This window comes from Cynocephalus volans, chromosome 16 (genome assembly GCF_027409185.1).
Source record: "Cynocephalus volans isolate mCynVol1 chromosome 16, mCynVol1.pri, whole genome shotgun sequence".
Lineage (NCBI taxonomy): Eukaryota > Metazoa > Chordata > Mammalia > Dermoptera > Cynocephalidae > Cynocephalus > Cynocephalus volans.
In genome coordinates this window covers 7,057,450-7,078,053 of record NC_084475.1, presented here as the reverse complement: position 1 = coordinate 7,078,053, position 20,604 = coordinate 7,057,450, and the positions used below count along the sequence as shown (strand labels likewise).

The 20,604-nt window shown below is 45.9% G+C and overlaps 1 protein-coding gene across 2 annotated transcripts in view; it reads left to right on the top strand.

The window, feature by feature from the left end:
* Positions 1-20,604, top strand: part of MARCHF10 (membrane associated ring-CH-type finger 10) — an 87,447-nt gene that overhangs the window by 61,879 nt on the left and 4,964 nt on the right. For both annotated transcript variants that reach the window (XM_063081361.1, XM_063081360.1), the window contains exons 6-8: positions 3,309-3,475; positions 5,819-5,928; positions 17,714-17,827. In XM_063081361.1, the coding sequence (XP_062937431.1) occupies positions 3,309-3,475; positions 5,819-5,928; positions 17,714-17,827 (391 nt within the window). The remainder of the gene's footprint in view (positions 1-3,308; positions 3,476-5,818; positions 5,929-17,713; positions 17,828-20,604) is intronic.

The window sequence follows — 20,604 nt, the reverse complement described above, 5'->3', positions numbered from 1 at the left end:
GTGTATCATAGAGTGCCTAGCACATGGTAAGCACTTAATACATGATAGTTATACTTAAATTCATATGGAATATATCTTGGTGTATGGTGTGAGGTAGAGTTCTAATACTTTATTTTTTAAATAATCAGTTGTCCCACAATCGTTTTATCCTTTCCTTACTAATTTGAAATGCCTTCTTTAGCATACACTATCCTTTTCAGTCTGTTTCTGGACTTTCACTTCCATTCTGTTAATCTGCCTGAAATACATACTGCATCAATTATACACTTTTATTTACTGTAGACTTATGGGTTTTAAAAAATATTTGCTATAGTAAGTCTCCCATTATATCCTTCTTTTAAAAATTTTTATTGCTCATCCTAGTTGAGTTGCACTGGGATCTCAGAAAATGTGACCTGTATTCTCTGTGCCCCATATTCAATATCTACAAATATGCTATGGCATTAGAAAAGGTTGTGCATTCTCTGTTCTCTCTTTGTCAGTATACATATATAAAAATATAGTTTGCAGATTTTGTTATTAAAAGTCTTCATAGTTTATTCTTTTCTACTGAAGTGGTCAATGTGTGAAAGAGATTTATTAAAATCTCCCACTGTGATTTGGTTTCACCCATTCTCCTTTGTATTATAAGAATTTTGCTTTTATTTAGTGCATTAAGGCTAATGATTAATATCTTCTTGGTGGCTTGACAATATACAGCCTTATACTTTTAGTCCTGAATTATATTGTCCATTAATATTGCTATATCTGGAATTTTTATTTTGTTAATCATATTTTCTTAATTCTCCAGAAATCCTTCTTATCTCTGGTTGTTCCTTTTACATAGCAGCTGGTAACATCCTCTGGAATCTTCCTGAGAATGACCTCCTCTATTCCCTGAACTATTCATTTCCTCTGGGGCCATGTGACTTCTTTCTCTTGTCTCCTCAGTCATGCTGTTGGTTTCCACATGTGACGGGTGACACCCAGTTGTTTTATGACGGAAGGAGCGGGCAGTTTAGTCTCAAGAGGAAGCTTGCACCGGCAGTTGTGTGCCTTGTTTCCCCTGCGATCCTCTTCCCTAAATGGGGCGTTTGTGAACATGGATGATATTCATGACCTTGTTTTTAAACTTTGGACTTTATGGAGAGTTTCCTTTCTTTAGCACATAGTTCTAGGGTGTTGAGCTGGGCAGGCACTGCCTCTGCCTTCTGCTCAGGGTAACTGAAGAGGGGTGGGTAGCAGCTAGCCCCACTGTTCTGAAGCAGTTCTTGAGCTAGTTCCCTTCCTAACTGCCCCTGTCCCATGTATTTGCACAGCCCCAGCTTGGAGTCTTTGGGGATCTGCCCTTCCCTTGCTCCATGGCTTGCTCCTGTAAGCACGTCCTGGGTTGTAGTCTTCTTTCCTCTTGTGGATGTCATCATATCTGAGTCTGCTTTCCCGGAATTCCTCATTATTTCTGGCCTGCCTGTTTTCCAGCACTATTGTGGATTCATTCTATATAATTATCTTTTTTGTCTTTTTAAGAGATTTGGGTGGGAAGGGGAGATAGATGGGAGTGCTTAGCCTGCTGTCTTGATCTAATCCTAAGAACAATCTCAACTCGGTAAAAATAGGATGTGCACAGAAGTAACAGTGGAAGGTAGTGCAACCAAACTATTAACGAGTGGTTACTTAGGTGTAATGGATTTATGCTTGATTTTTCTTTTCTGTACTTTTTTTGTCTCTTCTTATTTGTAAAAAAAAAAAAAAAAATTTTTTTTTTTTTTCAAAATAAAATAGCCCATGGATCCCCACTAATACCCTTGAAAAGATGGAGAACCTTAAGTTAGGAGTCAGGTATTTATAAACGATAAAACATTCACCATAGGGCCCTTGAGCCTCCTGTTTAGGTCTGTGGTCTTCACACCTGGATGGCTACCATAACATTCAGATTCTGGGGCCCCAGGTACTAAACCAGAATCTCTAAGGACGTAGGGCCCAGTAATCTGTTTTTAAAGTTCCTACAGGTGAACCTGACGATCGTTTATTTTTATTTGGAAAGATTATTTGTTTCCAAATGCACTCCTTCACACTTGCCTGAGTTAAAATTCTTCTGCCACTTTTCTGCCTACCTTCTCAAACTGGCAAGGTCGCACTATAGTTTATCTTCAACTGTTGGGGCATTTACTCCACTGAATACTTGTTCTTCCAGGTTATTTATGAAAATATGGAAAGTAGCTGATGTTTACTGAAATCTCAATATTGAAAATAGTTTTAAATTATTCAGAACATACATAATGGGAAACTATAATTATGCTCCTTTTCATGTGCTTCCCTTTCTCTAATGGAGCATGTATTTCTCTATTCAGAGCAATGTCCTTTTCTTCCTCTCCTTTGATTTTAGTCTCTAGCCAGTTTCCTTTCCTTGACCAGATAATCCCCAGTCCCAGGAGGATTCTAAAGAAAAAGAAAAAAAAATTAGTGTCAGGCTTCCTAAAAGCTCCCAACATGAACATCGACCGACTGGCTATTCTTCACCCACCATTTATCGACACCAATATCTTTGCTTACATATTCATTAATTCTGTCTTCATCAGACTCCAGCAGCTTACATTCTGGAAGGTTGATATCATTTGTTGGCAAGTGTTGTGTTCTGGGTAAGCTCACGTCCAGGTTTGTGGTTCATCATTCATCCAAACTAACATCTATTAAGTGGCTTCTGTGTACAAATACTTTGCCAGACACTGAACACACTTTACAGTTTGCAGAGCAGGTTCACCATCACCTTGCATCCAGTCTGCCTGCAAGCCTGTGAAGTGGGTAGTAGCGGTGGTGTTACCACCAGGACCCTCATTTCACAGATGAGGAAACAGAGTCCTGGGAAGATAAAGAAATTTGTCCAAGGTCACACGACTCACAGGTTTCAGAGGCAGGCCTCAAACCCAGGCCCCTGACCACGAATCCCATGTGCTCACCAGTATACCACACTGCCAACTTCCTCACAGTGTCTGCTGCAGGGAGAGGGGTTCTTGGCCTTAACCACAGTTTCTCTCTGCAGCCCCATGCCTCACCCTCTTGGTTTTTGGTGGTAATGCTGGTCCTCATCAGCTCACACGTATCAGTAACTGCAAAGGAACCTGATATAAGAATTTGTGCATCTCTTATCATAACTATATCTGGAGGAATTCTCAGTAGGGCCACAGGGAGCAGTGAATGGGCCCCAGGAGCCTGGCGGGCAGGGCATGGGGAGCAAAGCTCTCCTTCTCCCATTAATGCCCTGGGAACTGGTGTTTGTGGCAACTGCAAATGTGTTGACTCCTGGTCACAAAGGCTTGTTTTCCATTTAGTCTCCTGGAGGAGGACTCAGAGGAGGAAGGAGACTTGTGTCGCATCTGTCAGATAGCCGGGGGTTCCCCAACCAACCCCCTCCTGGAGCCTTGCGGCTGTGTGGGAAGCCTGCAGTTTGTTCATCAGGAGTGCCTGAAACAGTGGCTGAAAGTGAAAATAACATCAGGTAGGTGGGGAGGGAAGAGCAGCAAACGTGCCACCAAGTATAATTAACAAGACGCCAGTGTGGGCCTCGCAGCCTTGTCAACAGCTCGCTCTCTACGGAGCAGTAACTCAGGAAACATGGCCAAGGCCAGGATTCTTGCTTATAGCCACTGCCTTCAAATTATGGGAGGGAAATGATTTTTTTCATGTCTGAGAGAGGAATCCTGGCAACGTATGCTATTGAATCCTACGCCTGCTTGAGGCCTGGGCAGAGGTGCTAAGATCGCCTCCCAGGAGGAAGGAAACAGGGGCCGGTGGTCGAACCTCAGCAAGCACACAGGAGCCACGCCCAGCCAGGAGCCACGCCCAGCCAGGAGCCACGCCCAGCCAGGAGCCACGCCCAGCCAGGAGCCACCAGCAACAGTGTTCAGAAGGTCCCTCCTGAGAGACCCCAGCACACACGAGTATATTTCCTTCTGTTTGGGGGAGGGGGAGGGGTGTCACCTAGGAAACTAAGCAAAGCTGACTTTTTGCAGCAGGGGTAAGAAAAGAACACTGATCTGATTTTCTAGAATCATATTAGATAAAGAGATTTCCAGGGGCTGGTTTTGTCAGCTCTCTAGTAGATCTTGCAACCATGTATGAATCCCCTTCTCAGCTCCCTGGGGAGGTTATAACCTAAATACAGCCACTTCAGTAGGTCGGCTGTAGTTTTCTTGGCAGAGAACAGAAGGTTTCTTTAAGACACGGATTTAGAAATTAACGAAAAACATGGACATCAATGCAAAGAGCAACTAGATTAGAAAATAGCTGCTATGTCTTTCAGACACTCCTCCCTGAAAACTTTTTACCGCATAGCCAGACCCTGTTTCTCTCTTCTTCCACATTCTTCTCTTTAGTTATCGCTATTCCAGGCCTCCTGGGAGACTGGAGCTTTCCCCTGTCCCCATGGTGTGTTGCCGAGCTCCCTTACCAAGGACAGAACACCATTTAATCAGAGAATGAACACATGGGGTAATCATATTATCTGTCTCATCCCTGAAGCTCTTTTTCCACGTAATCACCTTCTCTAGCATGAGGACAGGACCATTGCCCAGGATGCTTAAGTGCATATCCACATAGCAAGCAAAGCATTCAGTCCCTCAGAGAGCAAAGAAATGAGTGGATTTGGGTTGCTAATGACCCTGCCATACAATGCTTTATCTTACTAGAAATTTGGGCCAATTAAACATCTAGCACAGAAAAAAAGTACCTCTGCAATGTGTTATGAAAATGCTGCTAAATGCTTGTAAATGCCAGTGCTAGGACGGATATGTTGAGAAGGATTAGATTGGAAGACACATGGGATATTCAGTAGCCTAAAGCATTACTGAATGATGCTTAAAAAAAAAAAAATGAAGCAAACAAAATGCAGATAAAGGATTACTGTTCATCCTTGCCCTTTGAAAGTCTCTATTATTTACTATGTCTTTATACCCCCAGTGGGAAATAGAACTGGGGTATTAAGCTGCACAAGCCTTATCTTTACCAAATAGATGGAGGTAATTAATAAGTTCTCTATTTTCGAATGCATAAAATAAACACAGGACATCATTAGTCAAAATGCGACAACTACACTAGGGGGAAAAAATGTATGACATTTTTTGCTTAAACATAACAGCCACAGTTCTGCATCTTCCACTTTTGCATTGGGGAATAGTATAAATGGTGGGAAAATACTGATCTAGAATGCATATTTTTATAAAAACAGCAGCAAAAGAAGCCGTCTCCTGTTTCTTTTCCCAAACGAGTCTGAGCTCAGGCTTAGGTGCTGGCCCTAGAAACCACCGTAACTAGTTCCCACACAGGGCCGTCACTCCCTCACTTTTCTCAGGTGGGAATGTCACCTGGGCGGGAGTAAAGGCAAGTTTTTAAGCCATTGATTGAAAATAGCTTCTGCCATCTAATTGGTCCTCATTGATTTACTTACTTAAACCTGTGTTAGGTCTACAAGAAAGAAAAAAACATATGCCAATATTCACTCTTTTTGCAAACACCTGTGTTACAGACTCTTGGCTTCTGTATAGCAATTCCAATTTTATGAACCATTATGTTTATATTTAAATAGAAAGCAAGACCTGTTATTTAAAAGTCATGGGAATTTCACTTATATGAAGCTTGCATAATAAATGATTACAAAGGATATTTTTCAGATCTCAGATTCAAGGACATATTTCTACAGAGAATGGCTGGTTTTAAATGAAGGTCACTGAAGCTTGGAATTTATAACACGCACAAGTTCACTCTCAAGATATTACCTGTCTAAAGTGCCAACACAAACAGATCCATAGTTATATGTAACATATAGTTCTTTATCTAATTTAAGGAGCAGATCTGGGAGCTGTGAAGACCTGTGAGATGTGTAAGCAAGGCCTGCTGGTCGACCTGGATGACTTTAACATGACTGAGTTCTACCAGAAGCACCAGCGATCCCGGGTAAGAAACACCCACGCCCAGTCTGACTCCACAGGCTAAAGTAGGTTAGAGGTGCAAGGCGGAAAGAAATTCACTCTCCCTGATCCAAGGAATCTGGAGGGTCTGTGGGTGGCACAAATCTGAGAAGCCCATTTAGTTCACTTCTTTGAGAAGATCTGTCACTAAATTTGGAATATCAGACAGTTGGAAATCTTGGTCATCCTGGGTTGAGGTCCCCCTGCAGTCCGGGACCAAAGTAGAAAGCTGCAGTGGCCAAATGGACACACAGAAATAGCAAAAAGTCTGACCAACTCCATGCCCAAATTTGCTGAAGTAATTTAAGTTTGATAGCAACAAGAGAAAAAAAATTCAGGGTCTTGGAGGAAATGGTCCCCAATTTATATATCAAGTAACTCTGGGGTAATAAGAAACTGCTTTACCTAAGGTTAATAAACATGTAGTAAATGCCTACTGTGTGCTTTTTAACATCTAGTGAATTAACTCCCCTGCGGCATTCGTATCGCCTTTCTAATATGGTGAAGAAGTTAGTTACCCTCAGGAGGGAAGGTGATTTATGTCCAAGATAATAATCACCCAATGCTCAGGCAAACCACCTTCCATTTAGAACGACATTGTCTAGTATGAAAGGCACAGCCACATGCAGTGGCTAGCTCTAATCCACATGTGCCGTGAGTGTTAAATACACACCGAATTTCCAAGACTTAGTATGCTTTCCACTTCAGCACGTAAGGAGCAAGGACGTCGCCACTCTGTCCTAACAGCAAGTAAAAAGCTGAACAAACTGAAAAATCAACAACTGTCTTAGATCTGTAAGAGAAGTGAGATCAAAGGGCAAACCAGTGCCCCCAAAATCGGAGAGACAGAGGCGGATAGAGAGAATCACAACTTACAGGAGCAGAGACTCCCAAGCGAAAAACCTCTGTGGGAACCAGTGCTGGGTAGAGAAACCTAAACTGTAATTAATGAATTGCTGGAGGCTCAGTGTGGGCAAGTCTGAGAGTCAGAAACTCCAGAGGGACCCAGTCATACAGGGGGTGGGTTCCCATGCTCTTCTGAGTTTTACCTCCAGGATCTTGACCAGGTCCTTATAGTGATTGGAGAAGAACTTCCTCGTGATCCTGACGGGGAGCGGAAGAGCAACCATTTTCATATATGCCAGAACATTGTGTTCTTCACAAGGTCTGCCCTAAGGAGAAACTGTCTAACCAGAGCCTAACCTAACTGGATGAAAGGAAACACCCAACTCCATCCCCCTCCAGCCATCCTATCCCACCTAAATGGGAGAGTGGTGAGAGGACCGAGAAAGGCACACGTGAAGTTCACAGTCAGAGGCACCAGCTCATCGAAACACTGAGGCCTGTGCAAGAGCTATAGAACACTTTCCTTCCTCCACATCTTCCCACCGCAGTGTTAAAGCCTAATCATAGTAGTTCCTACTACCTAGTACATCATGTCCAACTATCGAGAAAAAATTACAAGACATACCACAAAAGGCAAAAAACACAGGTTGAAGAGACAGAATAAGCATCAGGACCAGACTCAGATATGTCAGGGATGATGGAATTATCAGACCGGGAATTTTAAACAGCTGTTATTAATATGCTAAGAACTGTAATGCGTAGAGGAGATGACGTTGCAGGAACAGATGTGAAGTGTAAGCAGAGAGATGGAAATTCTGAGGATCGAAAAGAAATGCTACCGATGAAAAACACTGTCACAGAAATGAAGAATGCCTTTGATGGGCTCATCAGGAGACTGGACACAGCTGAGGAAAGAATATCTGAGCTTGAAGATACCTCAATAGAAGCTGCCAAGACCGAAAAGCAAAGAGAAAGAAGACGGAACAAAAGCAGAACATCCAAGAAGTGCAGGACAACCACAAAAGTCATAACATACATGTAATGGGAATACCAGAAGGAGAAGAGAAAGACAGCAGAATAAAGATCTGAAGCCATAATGACTAACCATTTCCCCAAATCCATGTCAGACACCAAACCACAAATCCAGGAAGCTCAGAGAACCCCAAGGAGGATAACTGCCAAAAACCCACATCATGACTGCGTTAGTCCGTTTATGCTGCTTATAACAAAGTACTGGAAACTGGGTGATTTATAAATGCAAGATGGTGGAAGCAGAGAGAGCAGAGAGAGAGACAGACAGACTCCCCTCTTCTTTTAAAGCCCTCAGAACCACGCCCCTGACCACCATTTTTAATCCATTCACTACTGCAGGGTCCTACAATCCAATCACCTATTTAAGGCTCCACCTTTCAATTACCATACTAGGATTTCCCACCCTCTTAACAGTCATAGTGGGAGTTAAGTTTCTAATACATAAAACTTGGGAGACAATTCAAGCTTCAATAGCTTTGGGGGGACATAATTCAATCCACTACAATGACATATCATATTTAAAATGGAAAAACTTGATGATAAAGAAAATTCCTGAAGGATGCTAGAGGAAAAAAACACCTTCCCTACAGAGAAGCAAATATAAGAATTACATTCAACTTCTCAGAAACCATGCAAGCAAGAAGAGAGTGGAAGAAATATTTGTGTTGAGAAAAAAAATGACCAACCTGGAATTCTGTACCCTGCAAAATTATCCTTTAAAAGTGAAGGTGAGGGCCGGACTGTGGCTCACTATGGAGAGTGTGGTGCTGATAACAACAAGGCCATGGGTTCAGATCCCTATGTAGGGATGGCTGGTTTGCTCACTTGGGAGAGCGTGGTGTTGACAACACCACGTCAAGGGTTAAGGTCCCCTTACCGGTCATCTTTAAAAAAAAAAAAGTGAAGGTGATATAAAGACTTTCTCGGACAAAGACTTAGCACCAAAAAAATAATGCAAAATATCATATTAATAATGTTATATGAATTGTATGTTGAAATGATATTTTGGATATATTGGGTTAATAAAACATATTGTTAAAATTAACTTTACTATTTTTTTTTTTCTTTAATCTGGCTACTAGAAATTTTTTAATTACGTATGTGGTTTGCATTGGTGCCCCCACTGCATCCTAGTGGATGGTACTGATCTAGAAGGTGCCTTGCACATTTATCAAGTGAAAATACCCCATCATTATCATTATAAGACTGCCTTCCCTTATAATATGATTTTTAAAAATTATTCATAATCATGACTGTAAAGCACATAACTTGAAAACTATGAAATTATTGGTAACAACCAAAATATCATCCTTCAGTGGGGGAGTCACTTCAGCTTTTAGATCATTAGGCTGTATCCAGACCTTTCTTTGCAAACTTTTTGACAGTTGAGTCAAAATGGTACATGTGAGTCTGGGCAATTCTGCAGTTTCCTCTTTTAAAATCCTAAGGGTAGGCTGGCTGGTTAGCTCAGTTGGTTAGAGCGTGGTGTCGGTAACATGAAGGTCCAGGGTCAGATCCCTGTACCAGTCAGCCACAAACAAATATAAATAAATAAATAAAGTAATAATAATAATAAAATCCTAAGGGGGCTAGACAAAAGAACAAAATATTGATAAGAATGAAGGAGATTTGAATAGCTCAATCAATAAGTTTGATATGATGGGCGTAATGCCATACCAGCATTGCAGAGATTGGGCATCAGGAGGCCGGAGAAAGAAAAGAGAAACAAAGAAAAGAAAAGGAAGGGAAGAGAAGGAAAAGGAAGGAAGGAAGAAGAGGATTTCTTGAGAAATAAATTCAGCATTTGAGGCCTGAGGGTTTCCATCACTCAGTCATAACCCGCAGGCAGTAAGATCTGCGATGAGAAACAGAGCGACTCATATTATTGGCCACGGAGCATGTTGGACTCAAATATTGAAAGGAACCAGGCCCTCGGAGTGCCTGAGGTCAGGGTGCCAGCCAGGGTGCAGACAGGGTCATCTCAAAAAAATAGATCATTTCAGGAAATGGAAACTTGGGCTTCCTAAGAAGGCCATGTCTGGATGAGGCTGGGTTACCCACCGTACCCCCAGAATCACCAGCACTGAAGTCTGGGGCATGCCTTCTCTAGTAGAGACCCTTTGGTCTTAAGCATTTCCACGTCGTGCTCCCTCTGCCAAGCTGTGGCCACCATATGCTATTCAAGTACCAGTGGCATTTGTAGAATTGACCTGATAGCAGCAAAATTTTCCAGTTGTACTAAAATGTTTGCACTCCTGTAGCCTGAGGCAGCCTGTCCCACTGAGGAGCTCGTCCGCTTGGACTCAGATCTGGTCCTAAATCCTATTCCCTTCCCCAGAGTTGACCTTGGGGAAACTATGTCAACTCCTGGACCTCAGCTCTGTCCTCTGTAGGAAGTAGGAGAGGATCATTCCCACCTCTCAGGGTTGTGTGTAGGAAAGGACACAAGGACATTAATTAATTCCACGGCTGCACAGACCAGGCTCTGGGTGAATGACAACTGCCATATTACTGTCACAGAGATGCCCGACCTCTTGGGCACTCGGGGGAGAAAGCTGAGAGCACCAGGGAGCAGGCTGGCGTCCATCACTGAACAGAGAGAGCCAGCGGCCCACACCAGGGCCACACCCATACCCTAGGCCCACACTGCATCCTCCCAATGCAGATAACTGGCTACAAGCGCATTCTAGAAAGAACTGCCAGAGTAATTGTGTCGGCTGGGTCTGGGCAGGGAAGAGAAGATGGTCCATCCCACAGGGGTGAGTGACGAGAGCTGGACGAAGGGCTGAGATGTGGGCAGCAGAAGAAAGTGGCGGGGAATGAGGGACATCCTGGGACTCGCAGGGTGACCACCCCCAGGCCTGAAGTGACGAGGGGAGGGGGCGCTTACCAGGATCAAGAGAGCTGTCGCTACCGGGGACACTCTGCCACGCCACTGCCCCGCGGAGAGGGCGCGGGAGGGACAAACACCAGCCCCTCTCCTCCTGGCCCCCAGCCTCCAAGGGCAGCAGAGGGCGAGGGGGCCTCTGGGTCCCCAGGGCTCGGCCTCTAGGCCACAGGGCGGGGTGGGGGATGGAAAACGTCCAGCACGGTCATTACTCTACGTGGAAGCAGAAAAGATTTTGAATTCGCCTCAGTGAGAGCTTGACAGCCCATCAAAGCCTCCTGAAAATGTCCTTTATTATAATCACAGGTGGAAGCTAGAGTGACAGACCCCCCTGGTGGGAGAACCCCGGCCACGAGAACCAGCACTGCCTGCTGACGGGAAGCAGGCGAGGGCCCTCAGCCCCCGGCAGCTCTGACCGTGCCACGGCCTCTGTGAATTTCATGTGTCTGTTTGCTGACAGTCTGTGTTAAAACTCCACACTCAAGGCAAGTGTGGCCTAGACAAGCTCAGAAACTCTCCATGCATAAAGACCAAAGTGACTGTGGCTTAACTCAAACACATCTAAGATGTAATCGAACCTCAGCTCATCCCCCAGGGACTGTGAACCCACCGAGGGAACAAACCCATTGGGGAGGCCCCCAGCCTGGCCGTGTTCCACCCCCTGCAACCTTGAGCTCACCTGGGCCTCTTTTTCTTATATATTTTCCCACTTAGATTTTTCTTCTTTTCTTTAATTACAAAGACCACGCCGAAATCTCCCATAATTTACCACCCAAGATAACGTTTAACATTTAGCTGCAGGTCATTTTTTTTTCTATTAAAATGCTGATGCCCAGGCCCAACCCCAGAGATTCTGATTTCATTGTTCTGGGATGGAGCCAGGTATCAATTTTGTTTTAATTGTGGCAAGATACACATAACGTAGAAATTTAACTAACTTGGAAAACACTTCTTGAGCCCCTACTGTATGTCAGAGACTGTGTGGGGGATACCCTGGTACACAAGACGGACACAGCTGTGGCCTCCTAAGGAGAAAGGCCTGAACCGAGCGGTAACCGAGGCACAGGAGGGTCAGAACAGGGCATGCGTGGGTGCTGTGGGCACAGCTGCAGAGGGTCTCCCTGGTCAGGCCTCCCTGCAGAAGAGACGTTCAAGACCAGGCAGGAGAAAAGGGAGCGAGCCCCCTATCCTCACACCCCTGCGGGCAAAGTCAGAGACATGTGAGGCAGATACCTCACTTGGGATCCCACCAGCGCAGGGTGTGCCCTTCAGGTGGCCTGTCAGCACTGTCGGTGACCTTTGAGGGTACGGAGGGGCTCTCACAGAGCACGTTTCCCTGGTTTGGTTCTATACATCTGGGCAGGGGCAGGGCAAATGCTGCCCATGGGCCCTAACAGGGCACTGAAATCTGATTACCCCTACGTCTCTCAGACATTGGGTGGTTCCAATGACCCCTGTGGGGTCAAGGCTTGTTATTACACCTCAAGCAGCTGGATTAGGAACTCCTAGAGGCTGTCAGGAGAGTGGCCCCATGACACTAAAGCAGCTGTGGGCCCCAGGACCTGGATTAAGCTCTTTTGGGATCCTGGCACCTGGTGGTCCATTTATAGGCCTGTCAGGGCCGATGGCAGCATGGCCCTCCGTCCCTCCTTGCGGACGCCTGAAAATTAAGCCCAACAGGCCTTCAGCACCCACCGGCCACCTCTTGGTAGAGCTGCATGTGAAGCAGCCCTGCGTTTCCTCCTGTGAGTATTCACTGTGACCTGGAAGTAGGACTCGCTTGATTCTGGTTGGGCACTTGGTTTTTGAGTGGAAGGAGGAACTCTGGATAGTAACATGAACTCCAAAATGAGCCAGGTTTAAGAAAAGCTTGAGGTATTGATGTTCTGCTCCGTACCCCACAAACACGTATAATCAATTATGTTTCGAAAAAAGTTAGAAAGTTTAGATCACAGATTATACACTGAAATATCACAGAGGCCAGGAAGGTAACAAGTGATTGAAATCTTCCAGGTAGCATGCAAATGGGAGTGGTGGCAGCTGTGGCACAATGGAGAGCACTCTGACCCAACCCAAATAAAGATGCTCACGTCCGTCCTTCCGTCCTTCCGTCCTTCCTACCAGAGCACATCCACAGGCCAGATTCCGCTTATTGGCTACCAACTGTTGACCCTTAGTTTAGAGCAGCAATTGTCAAAGATGGCTGGTAACATCAGCATCGTTTGTGAGCTCATCAGAAAAGCACATTCTTGGGCCCCACCCCGACCCCTGAATCAGGAACTCTGGGTGAGGAAAGGGGTGGGGTCAGCCACTGTGTTTTAAAAGGCCCTTTCGGAATTTCTGATACATGTTAAAGTTGGAGCTACTAAATTCAAAAGTCATGGCTGAATGGGCCACTGTCTATTCCAGAATTGTACGTTTTTTTTCTCACTGTCTCATCTGTGTGCATATTTATTGAGCATGCACTGTATACCAGGCACTGGGCCAGGCACTGGGAGTTCAGGAACAAACAAGACAGATGTAGACCTTACCCTCACCCAGACAATTTACCTGGAATCTTATCTTTAATTCTTGCCTCTTGTAGGATATTTTTGTTTTGCAAAATACCACATCCACCTGTGTTAATTCACTTTACCCTAACACCTTGGGGAAACAGGCAGAACAGAGGGTACTTCTTCTCATTTATAAATGGAGTCACTTTGCCTCTGCAAAGATTTACAAAACTCTTTGCCCAAAGTCGCAGTGCTCAGCGGCCCCAGGCTGCCCGCCTTACATGGCAGCACTTTCCGTGGAAGGTGCGCTCTGGGGGCACCCGTGCCTGGAGATGTGCTCCTGCCGTCTTTGCTCTGCTGCACAGGAGGGTCTCAGGGGATCTCTGGCTGTGACTGTCCTCCATCTCAGCCAAGGGCAGATGTCCTTGGACACCCTCAGTCACCTAATCACCCTCAGACCTGGGTGCCTCTCTTGAACATAATTGAAGACTTGATAGATCGTTCAGCCAGGCTCTCAGCTTCTTTGAGTGGATTGTATTGAGAGTTTCCATCGGTAGCAAATCTCTCAGGCAAAATGAATATTCACAAAATGAAGGGGGTGGGGCAGGAGCAAAGCAAGGAAAACAGCGGGGGCTGAGCTCTCCAGCCCTCCTGTCCACTGCTTCACAGGCCTCCTCACTTTCAAGTGTCCCCACCGCCTCCTGCCACCCCCATTCCCGCCAGTCGGCACTAAGGAACTGACCCCGCGTGGGAGTCCAAGTGTGATGTGATCGGGTCAAGGGAGGGGTGGGTCAGGAGTAGCTCTGATCAATAACGCTCCAAAATCTAGTTCATCTGGCCCTTGCCGGACAAATACCATGGAACTCTCCCAGTTGACAAAGCCCTCCCACTTGTGGCTGGGGAGTATAAAGGGTGACTCTGGGTGGACTATCAAACGCCTGCTCTGATTGGTCTGCAGAGCCCTTTGTCGCGCATCACCAGCTCTGCAAAGGGCGTGCATAAAGGAGCCAGCAGCGAGATTTATGGCACCGCGTGACAGGTTCCCTCCCACAGACCAGAGAAGAGACACAATCTGCTAGAAGTGACTTTTCAAATTATCTGCAGAAAACATTAGTGGATATTTTCCCATCTGCATGCCTCTGGGCCTTATTGAGTCATAAAAAGTAAATGATTTCCCGAATGCTTTGACAAACCTGATAGTTCCAAGCCATTTTCTAGCTGATTGATCTGCCATTATGCATCAGAGTGTTTCTGAGCATAAAGACTCACTGGCGAAGACAGCACTGGAGAGAAAACCCTCGGCTGATTGCAGGAGGAAGCCATGGCCGAGAAAAACCAACAAGGGACAAGGCTTGGTTGGTGTGGAGGGGCTGAAAAGCACATTGGGAAGGCTTCCCAGAGGAGGCGGCTTGCGAGACAGTCCTTAAAGCAGCTGGTAGGCGTTGGCTCATGGGGAAGGTGAGAGGAGGCAATTAAAACAGAAAAAGTGAAAACAAGCAGCTTGCTATGTGCTGGCTCTAGGCCAAGGTCGGCAGAGCACAGAAAACACGACCAAAGGCTAAAAATAGGAAGCTAAGTACAGCAGACTTGAACTGTTAAAGAAGGACACATAGAACAGTGGAGGGGCCTTGACAGCAGTGACCTTGGGGCCAGTTGTCACCAAGATCCGGAATTGGCCCTGAATCAGAGGGAAGAGTACATCGATCCTTGCTTGACTTCTGCACCTTTTCTGGCAGCTGTTTGGATCTGGAAGAGGCGTGTTCTGTGCCAGCTTCCTGAGCTGCCCTTGATCTAATGGGAACGGGGAGATGGGCTAGCGAAAGGCCCCAGCTGCTGCAGGAAGGAGGAAGATGAGATGCTGAAGTGATCACTGTGTCAAGTCCACACTTTATTATCCTGAGCAGAGTCACAGTTCCAACCTTTTCCAGGACTGATGTAAAGGGCCATGACCTCTGCTGGGGATTTTAGTCCCCAGGGGCTGGGTGGCTTCCTGAGTACCACCTGGCCCATCCCAGAGCCCACCTGCCCATGGGGATTGGCATGAGGACAGATGGAAGATTAAAGGGCCTTCCCTGCCTTCTCCGGCAGAGGGGAAGGAGTCGTTACTAATGCCTCTGATTTAGTTAAGGTCTATGAAGGGTCCAAAGAGTGAGGCCTCGCATGCAGCACGGCCAGAGAAACTGAGAACAGAGGCACCGTGGCTGTAGCACCTGTTCCAGGCACCAGTGAGGAAAATAAAACACAACCCACCTGTCTCAGTCCATTTTATGCTGCTATAACAGGATACCACAGACCGGGTAATTTACAATGAACAGAAATATATTTGGCCATGGTTCCAGAGTATGGGAAGTCCAAGAGCATGGCGCAGGCATCTGGTGAGGGCCCCCATGCTGTGTCCTGCCATGGTGGAAGGCAAGAGAGGCCAAGAGCAAGCGAGAGATCAAACTCGCAGCCTCAAGCCCTTTTCCAATTGGCATGAATCATTCATGAGGGTGGAGCCCTAAAGACCTAAAAACCCCCCATTACTCCCAACACTGTTGCAGTGGGGACCGAGTTTCCAACATATGCTTTTTAGGAGACACATTCAAACCATAGCACCACCCCTCAAGAAAAAGCAGAAACATTAAAAAGTGCAAGATGCAGTGTACAAAATAAAAACAAATGCTTAGGAGTTGGAGAGTAAAGGGATTGGGCAACTGAGGTTCATCAGGAAGGCTTCTGCAAGGCAGTGACATCTGTGACAGCTGTAAGGATGTATGGACATGGTCTGGTGGAAGGTCAGGAGAGGAGCATTTGTGAAAACAACAGACCAAACAAGGCAGAGCACGAGCAAAGACCCTGAGGTTCCAGATGCCATCCAAGACCCTGCCTGGGCAGATGCTCTCTGGGGGTTAAATGATAACAGATCAGCTGGGGGGAGGGTGGGGCCTTAGGTGAGACCATTATTAAGCCCAGTTGTGAAGGGAGAAATGTACAGAACTAAAGCCTGGAGCTCTCCCTCTGTGCAAAAGAGGGATCCAAGAAAATAAAGCACCCCCATGTCATCTGTGTCCAAGATTCTCCCACAGAAAACTAAGACATAGATCTCATCCTGTCTAGTCCTGCTCAAAGAAACCAGTAGCTCCACGCATACATACAGCATGACGTCCAGACTCCTCAGTACTGCCTATTCTCCCCACCTTACCATCCCCCCAGCCCGTGCCAAAAAGATTTTTTTAAATCTGGAACAAACACCCTCCCCATATATCATGCCAGTGAGTAGGGGATTTTGCCCACCACACGCTTCACTCTCTCTGCACCTGTTCTTGGCTGGCATTGAGGGTCTCTGTCGGAAAGGCCCTTAATGCACTCAGAGCCACCTACCAAAGTCCCTCCCTTCCCGTAAGGACCATCAGAGACACCTTCCTGCGGGAAGCCTTCCCCTTGTCATACTCAGCCAATCTCTTTCTCCCTGTGCGCATGTCCACTGTAGCAGTCGACACATCCAACTTGTACGGGTGCTGTCTGTGACCAACATGTCACCCCTACATTGGGTGATGGGGTCCCATCAGGGAGTTCTGAGACTCTGTGCCCTATGTTCCCCACACCCCCAGCTCAAGGCTTTGTGCATGTTCAATAAATATCTATGGAACGAAACTGAGCCTGGAAAGAGGAACTTTCTCAGATCATCCCCCACTAGGTAGCAAAGAATTCCAGGAGATGGCTACCCTGACCTGGTCTCTACCCTGAACCTCCACCTGTTACACCTCTTTTCCCTGTGTAACGGATATGAAGAAAAGAATTACACAAATACTCAAGCACTATGTATGCATTGAGGCCTGGATGGACTGCACTTCAGTAATTTCCTCATTATGAGGGGCAAAAGTGAACATGGCAGCCCCTTCCAAAGTTAGCCTCTCCCTTTTATTGTAAAGACAAGGAAGTTTACAAGAAAATTCAGTTGATTTAACCATTACAAAGACACAAGGATATTGGCAGAATTATGGCTAACAAATGGAAAACTAGTAACATCACTGAAATAAGCAAAGTGACATTCCATAATGCAATTTGCAAAAGGTTAAGTCGATACACCAACAAAAGCTTGATCTTAGCAAACACTGTTTTTCCCTACAGCAATTTCCCCAGCATTTTTACATATCAATCAAGCAACTTGTCTGTCCTTGAGCCAGCAACCTTGCTGTGTTACAATTCTATATCCACACAGAGACTTTAGCCTGGGGAAAGTTTTCTGTCTTTTGCAAGGTTAACATTTCTATATGTAATTCCAAAAGGTTAGGCTAAACCTGAAACTACAGGGCTTTGGAAAACCAGGCCCTGTGAAATACATGTGCTTTATAGTACACTGCACATCCACCTACTCTGTCTGTCCTCTGGTCCCCAAAGGTAGGCCTTGCCATGGAAGTTGGGTTCTTATGCCATTTCTTGCTACCTCTTAGCCTTGTCACCCTTCGCTCCATGAGTTTGATCATGAATATTTTAAAGATGAACTTAAGAGCTTTCTTTTCCATATTTAGGCACAAAACGAGCTGATGAATTCAGGCTTGTGCCTGGTGCTGCTGCTTCACCTCTATGAACAGAGGTTTGCGGAACTCATGAGACTCAACTATAACTGGGTTGCGAGAGAGAGGGTAAGTCTGGCTCTGACCCGAAGCCATCCAACAGCAGTCTGAAAAACCTTGCAGTGTTGTTTATTAGATGTGCAATCTGTTGAGGTCCTCACAGCCACTTAGTAGGATATGGGACTGTCACTGTTAGTACTAATACTTAACAGCTACTAAGTATATATACAGTGACTCTCTGGCTGAAAAGTAAATGATAGTCACATAATCACTTACATGAGTAGTAATTAAATGGTCAACAATGGTCATATAAGTAAGTAAGTCCCCAAAATTGAGGCCAGCAAGGTGCTGGGGCTGGGTGTGCATTAGAGTGGGCGAGCCCACTGCCCAAGCACAGAGGATCTGTGAAAAAGAGGGACCTTCCCTGAAGGAGAGCTGTTTATATAGCAATCAAACCATAAGAGGATCCCCTCTGTGTATTTTGCTTTGGATTGCAGAGTATGTTATGCCAACGTGTGTGTGAGTGTGTGTGAGTGTGTGTGTGTGTGTGAGTGTGGGGGGGGTGGGGGGGGTGTGTATACCTGTGGAAGGAGACAGGCTGCCAAGAAATAAAAGTGCTGATGGTGGCACTATTTGTCATTAGAGAAGTCCCAATGTGTATACCAGGAATGATTATCCGTGACTGCCCTTCCTTTAACAAGAGAACCGGGGCCCTCCAGGAGGCTGCCTGGTGTGGAGGGAGAAGCCTGGCTTGACCACCAACTGGAGCTTGGCCTTGACAATGTCAACCAAAATGGGGGATTTGGACAGCTGTCCTCCGAAATGTCCTAATACACTTGGTCATTGTCAGGTCAGCACCTTGAGCCCCAAGCACCTTGAGCCTCTTTGTTAAATGCCTCTCCATGGCCAGGCCAGGCGAGAGCCCTGTGAGGACAGGGACACCTCCCTTACCTCAGTGTCATGCCAGGGGCTGGTCTGCTTTTACTGCTTTGGATTCCCAGGACACCCTTTGTGGCTTAGATCTTGACCTCTGCTCATGTCAGAAGGTCATGACTAGAAAATGAGCCAGTGGCCATGGACGAGCCACCTATGGTGCCATGAGGCAGTTTAGTGACACTCTGCCACCCCTTTTCTTCCTCTCTCTCTTTCCTTCCTCTTTTTCTTCCTCTACTTCTTTTTCTCCTCCTCCTCCTAAAGTGAACCAGAGAAAACTGCCTGCAGGTTGGAACCCAGTAACTCCAAGTGCTCCTTACGTTGCCGCAGACCCTACATGACCATGAGCTGTTGCAATCCATTTGGAGCCATCTCTATTGAGAATGCTGAGATCAAACCATTAGTCATTAGAAGTCTAGATTTGTTCCCACTTTTTCTAGCTTAGATTCTCCTCTTAGACACTGAGTTCTCAATTAAGAAAACAGGATGGGTCTCTGCCAAGATATCTGCTCAGGAATCTCACCCTCTTTTTGACCCAAGCCTTTGCTTCCTTGACTCTTCCATGGTTTTAATAGTGACATAAATTCCTCAGAAAAATACATTTGAAAAAAAGAAAAGTATAGGAAGCAGGAAATGATCCTTTGTTAACATTTCTGTAACCTCATTTTCATGATTCCACATCTTTTTAATGAACTTTTTATTGCACGTTGAACTTCAAAGCACCCAGGGTTGATATAGGTTACAGATGGCCCCAACATCAGCCAGCTAATGCAAGCAACATTAGCCACCAGGACTGCAAAGCAAACATGCAAAGACAGCAAACAGTACAGCCCAGTGGATGAAAACCAAGGCCTAATGCATTGCTCTAAAGAACCTTCTGGTAAAACTGTCCTGCAGAAGAAGTAAGTTGCATCAGGAGCACGCTGGGAACCAGAGCAGAGAGAAGTGGAAAGGGCCAGGGTACACTCTTCTCTCACCACAAGCTCATGTTTAGTTTGAGAAACCCTGAAATAGATGTCAGCCACATAAACCACCAAGCAGTAACCGGTACAAATAACCAATTAGGAGACACCCGAATGCAAGTAGGAAACCAAATGGCTTGTCAGGTTCACGCTCCTCTAGATTTGCATCTCGGTATTTTCTTACAGAAAATAGAGTTTGAGGCTCACATTTAGCAAAAGAGAGGCAGTAAGTTGGGAGAGAAACTCTCCTTAACTGGAGAACTCACTGTGGCTTCTTGGTTGTGTCTCATTAAGAGAGCTGGGGACAAATGCCTGCTAGTGGTGGCGACCCATTCATGCACTGCCCAGGACCAGGTGCTCAGATAGGGATCATACTTATTCAGAGATATTCTGCATGCGTACTATGTTCCAGGTTCTAAACTAGATTCTGGGAGAACAGAGATGATTAAGACACTCCTTCCCTGAGGGACTCAGAGTCCAAAAAGAGAACAGACATGGAAACAAGAGTATCCAAAAACATGCCTGTGTTCTGAAGGAAGACTGAGCCGCATGGGGGGGAACACAGAGCCGCGTTACATGAAACAAGGAGCAGCCATTTTCACCCCTCCTTCCAGCCCTTCTCCGGGACAGACCTCCAGCCAGGCTCTTCAGGGACACGGGCCTTGTTTTTCATCCAGTTGGGTTGTCCCCTTTGCCGTCAGACTTCCACTGCTTTGGGAGCCTGGTGGAAAAGCTGCTTCCACTATAGCTCTCGTCAACTGATCAAATGAGGGGATGAGGTTTAGACTGAATCTGGAAGAGTCTGGCAGATGGACAAGGTGGTTGGGGAGGGAAATGCAAAGGCACAGAGACACAAAGGCCTGCACGTTTGAGAAAAATCATGGAGTTGTGTGGCTGGGGCAGGCAGGAAGGGAGCCCGAGGGGTAGCCGGGAGCAGGGCAGGAAGGACTG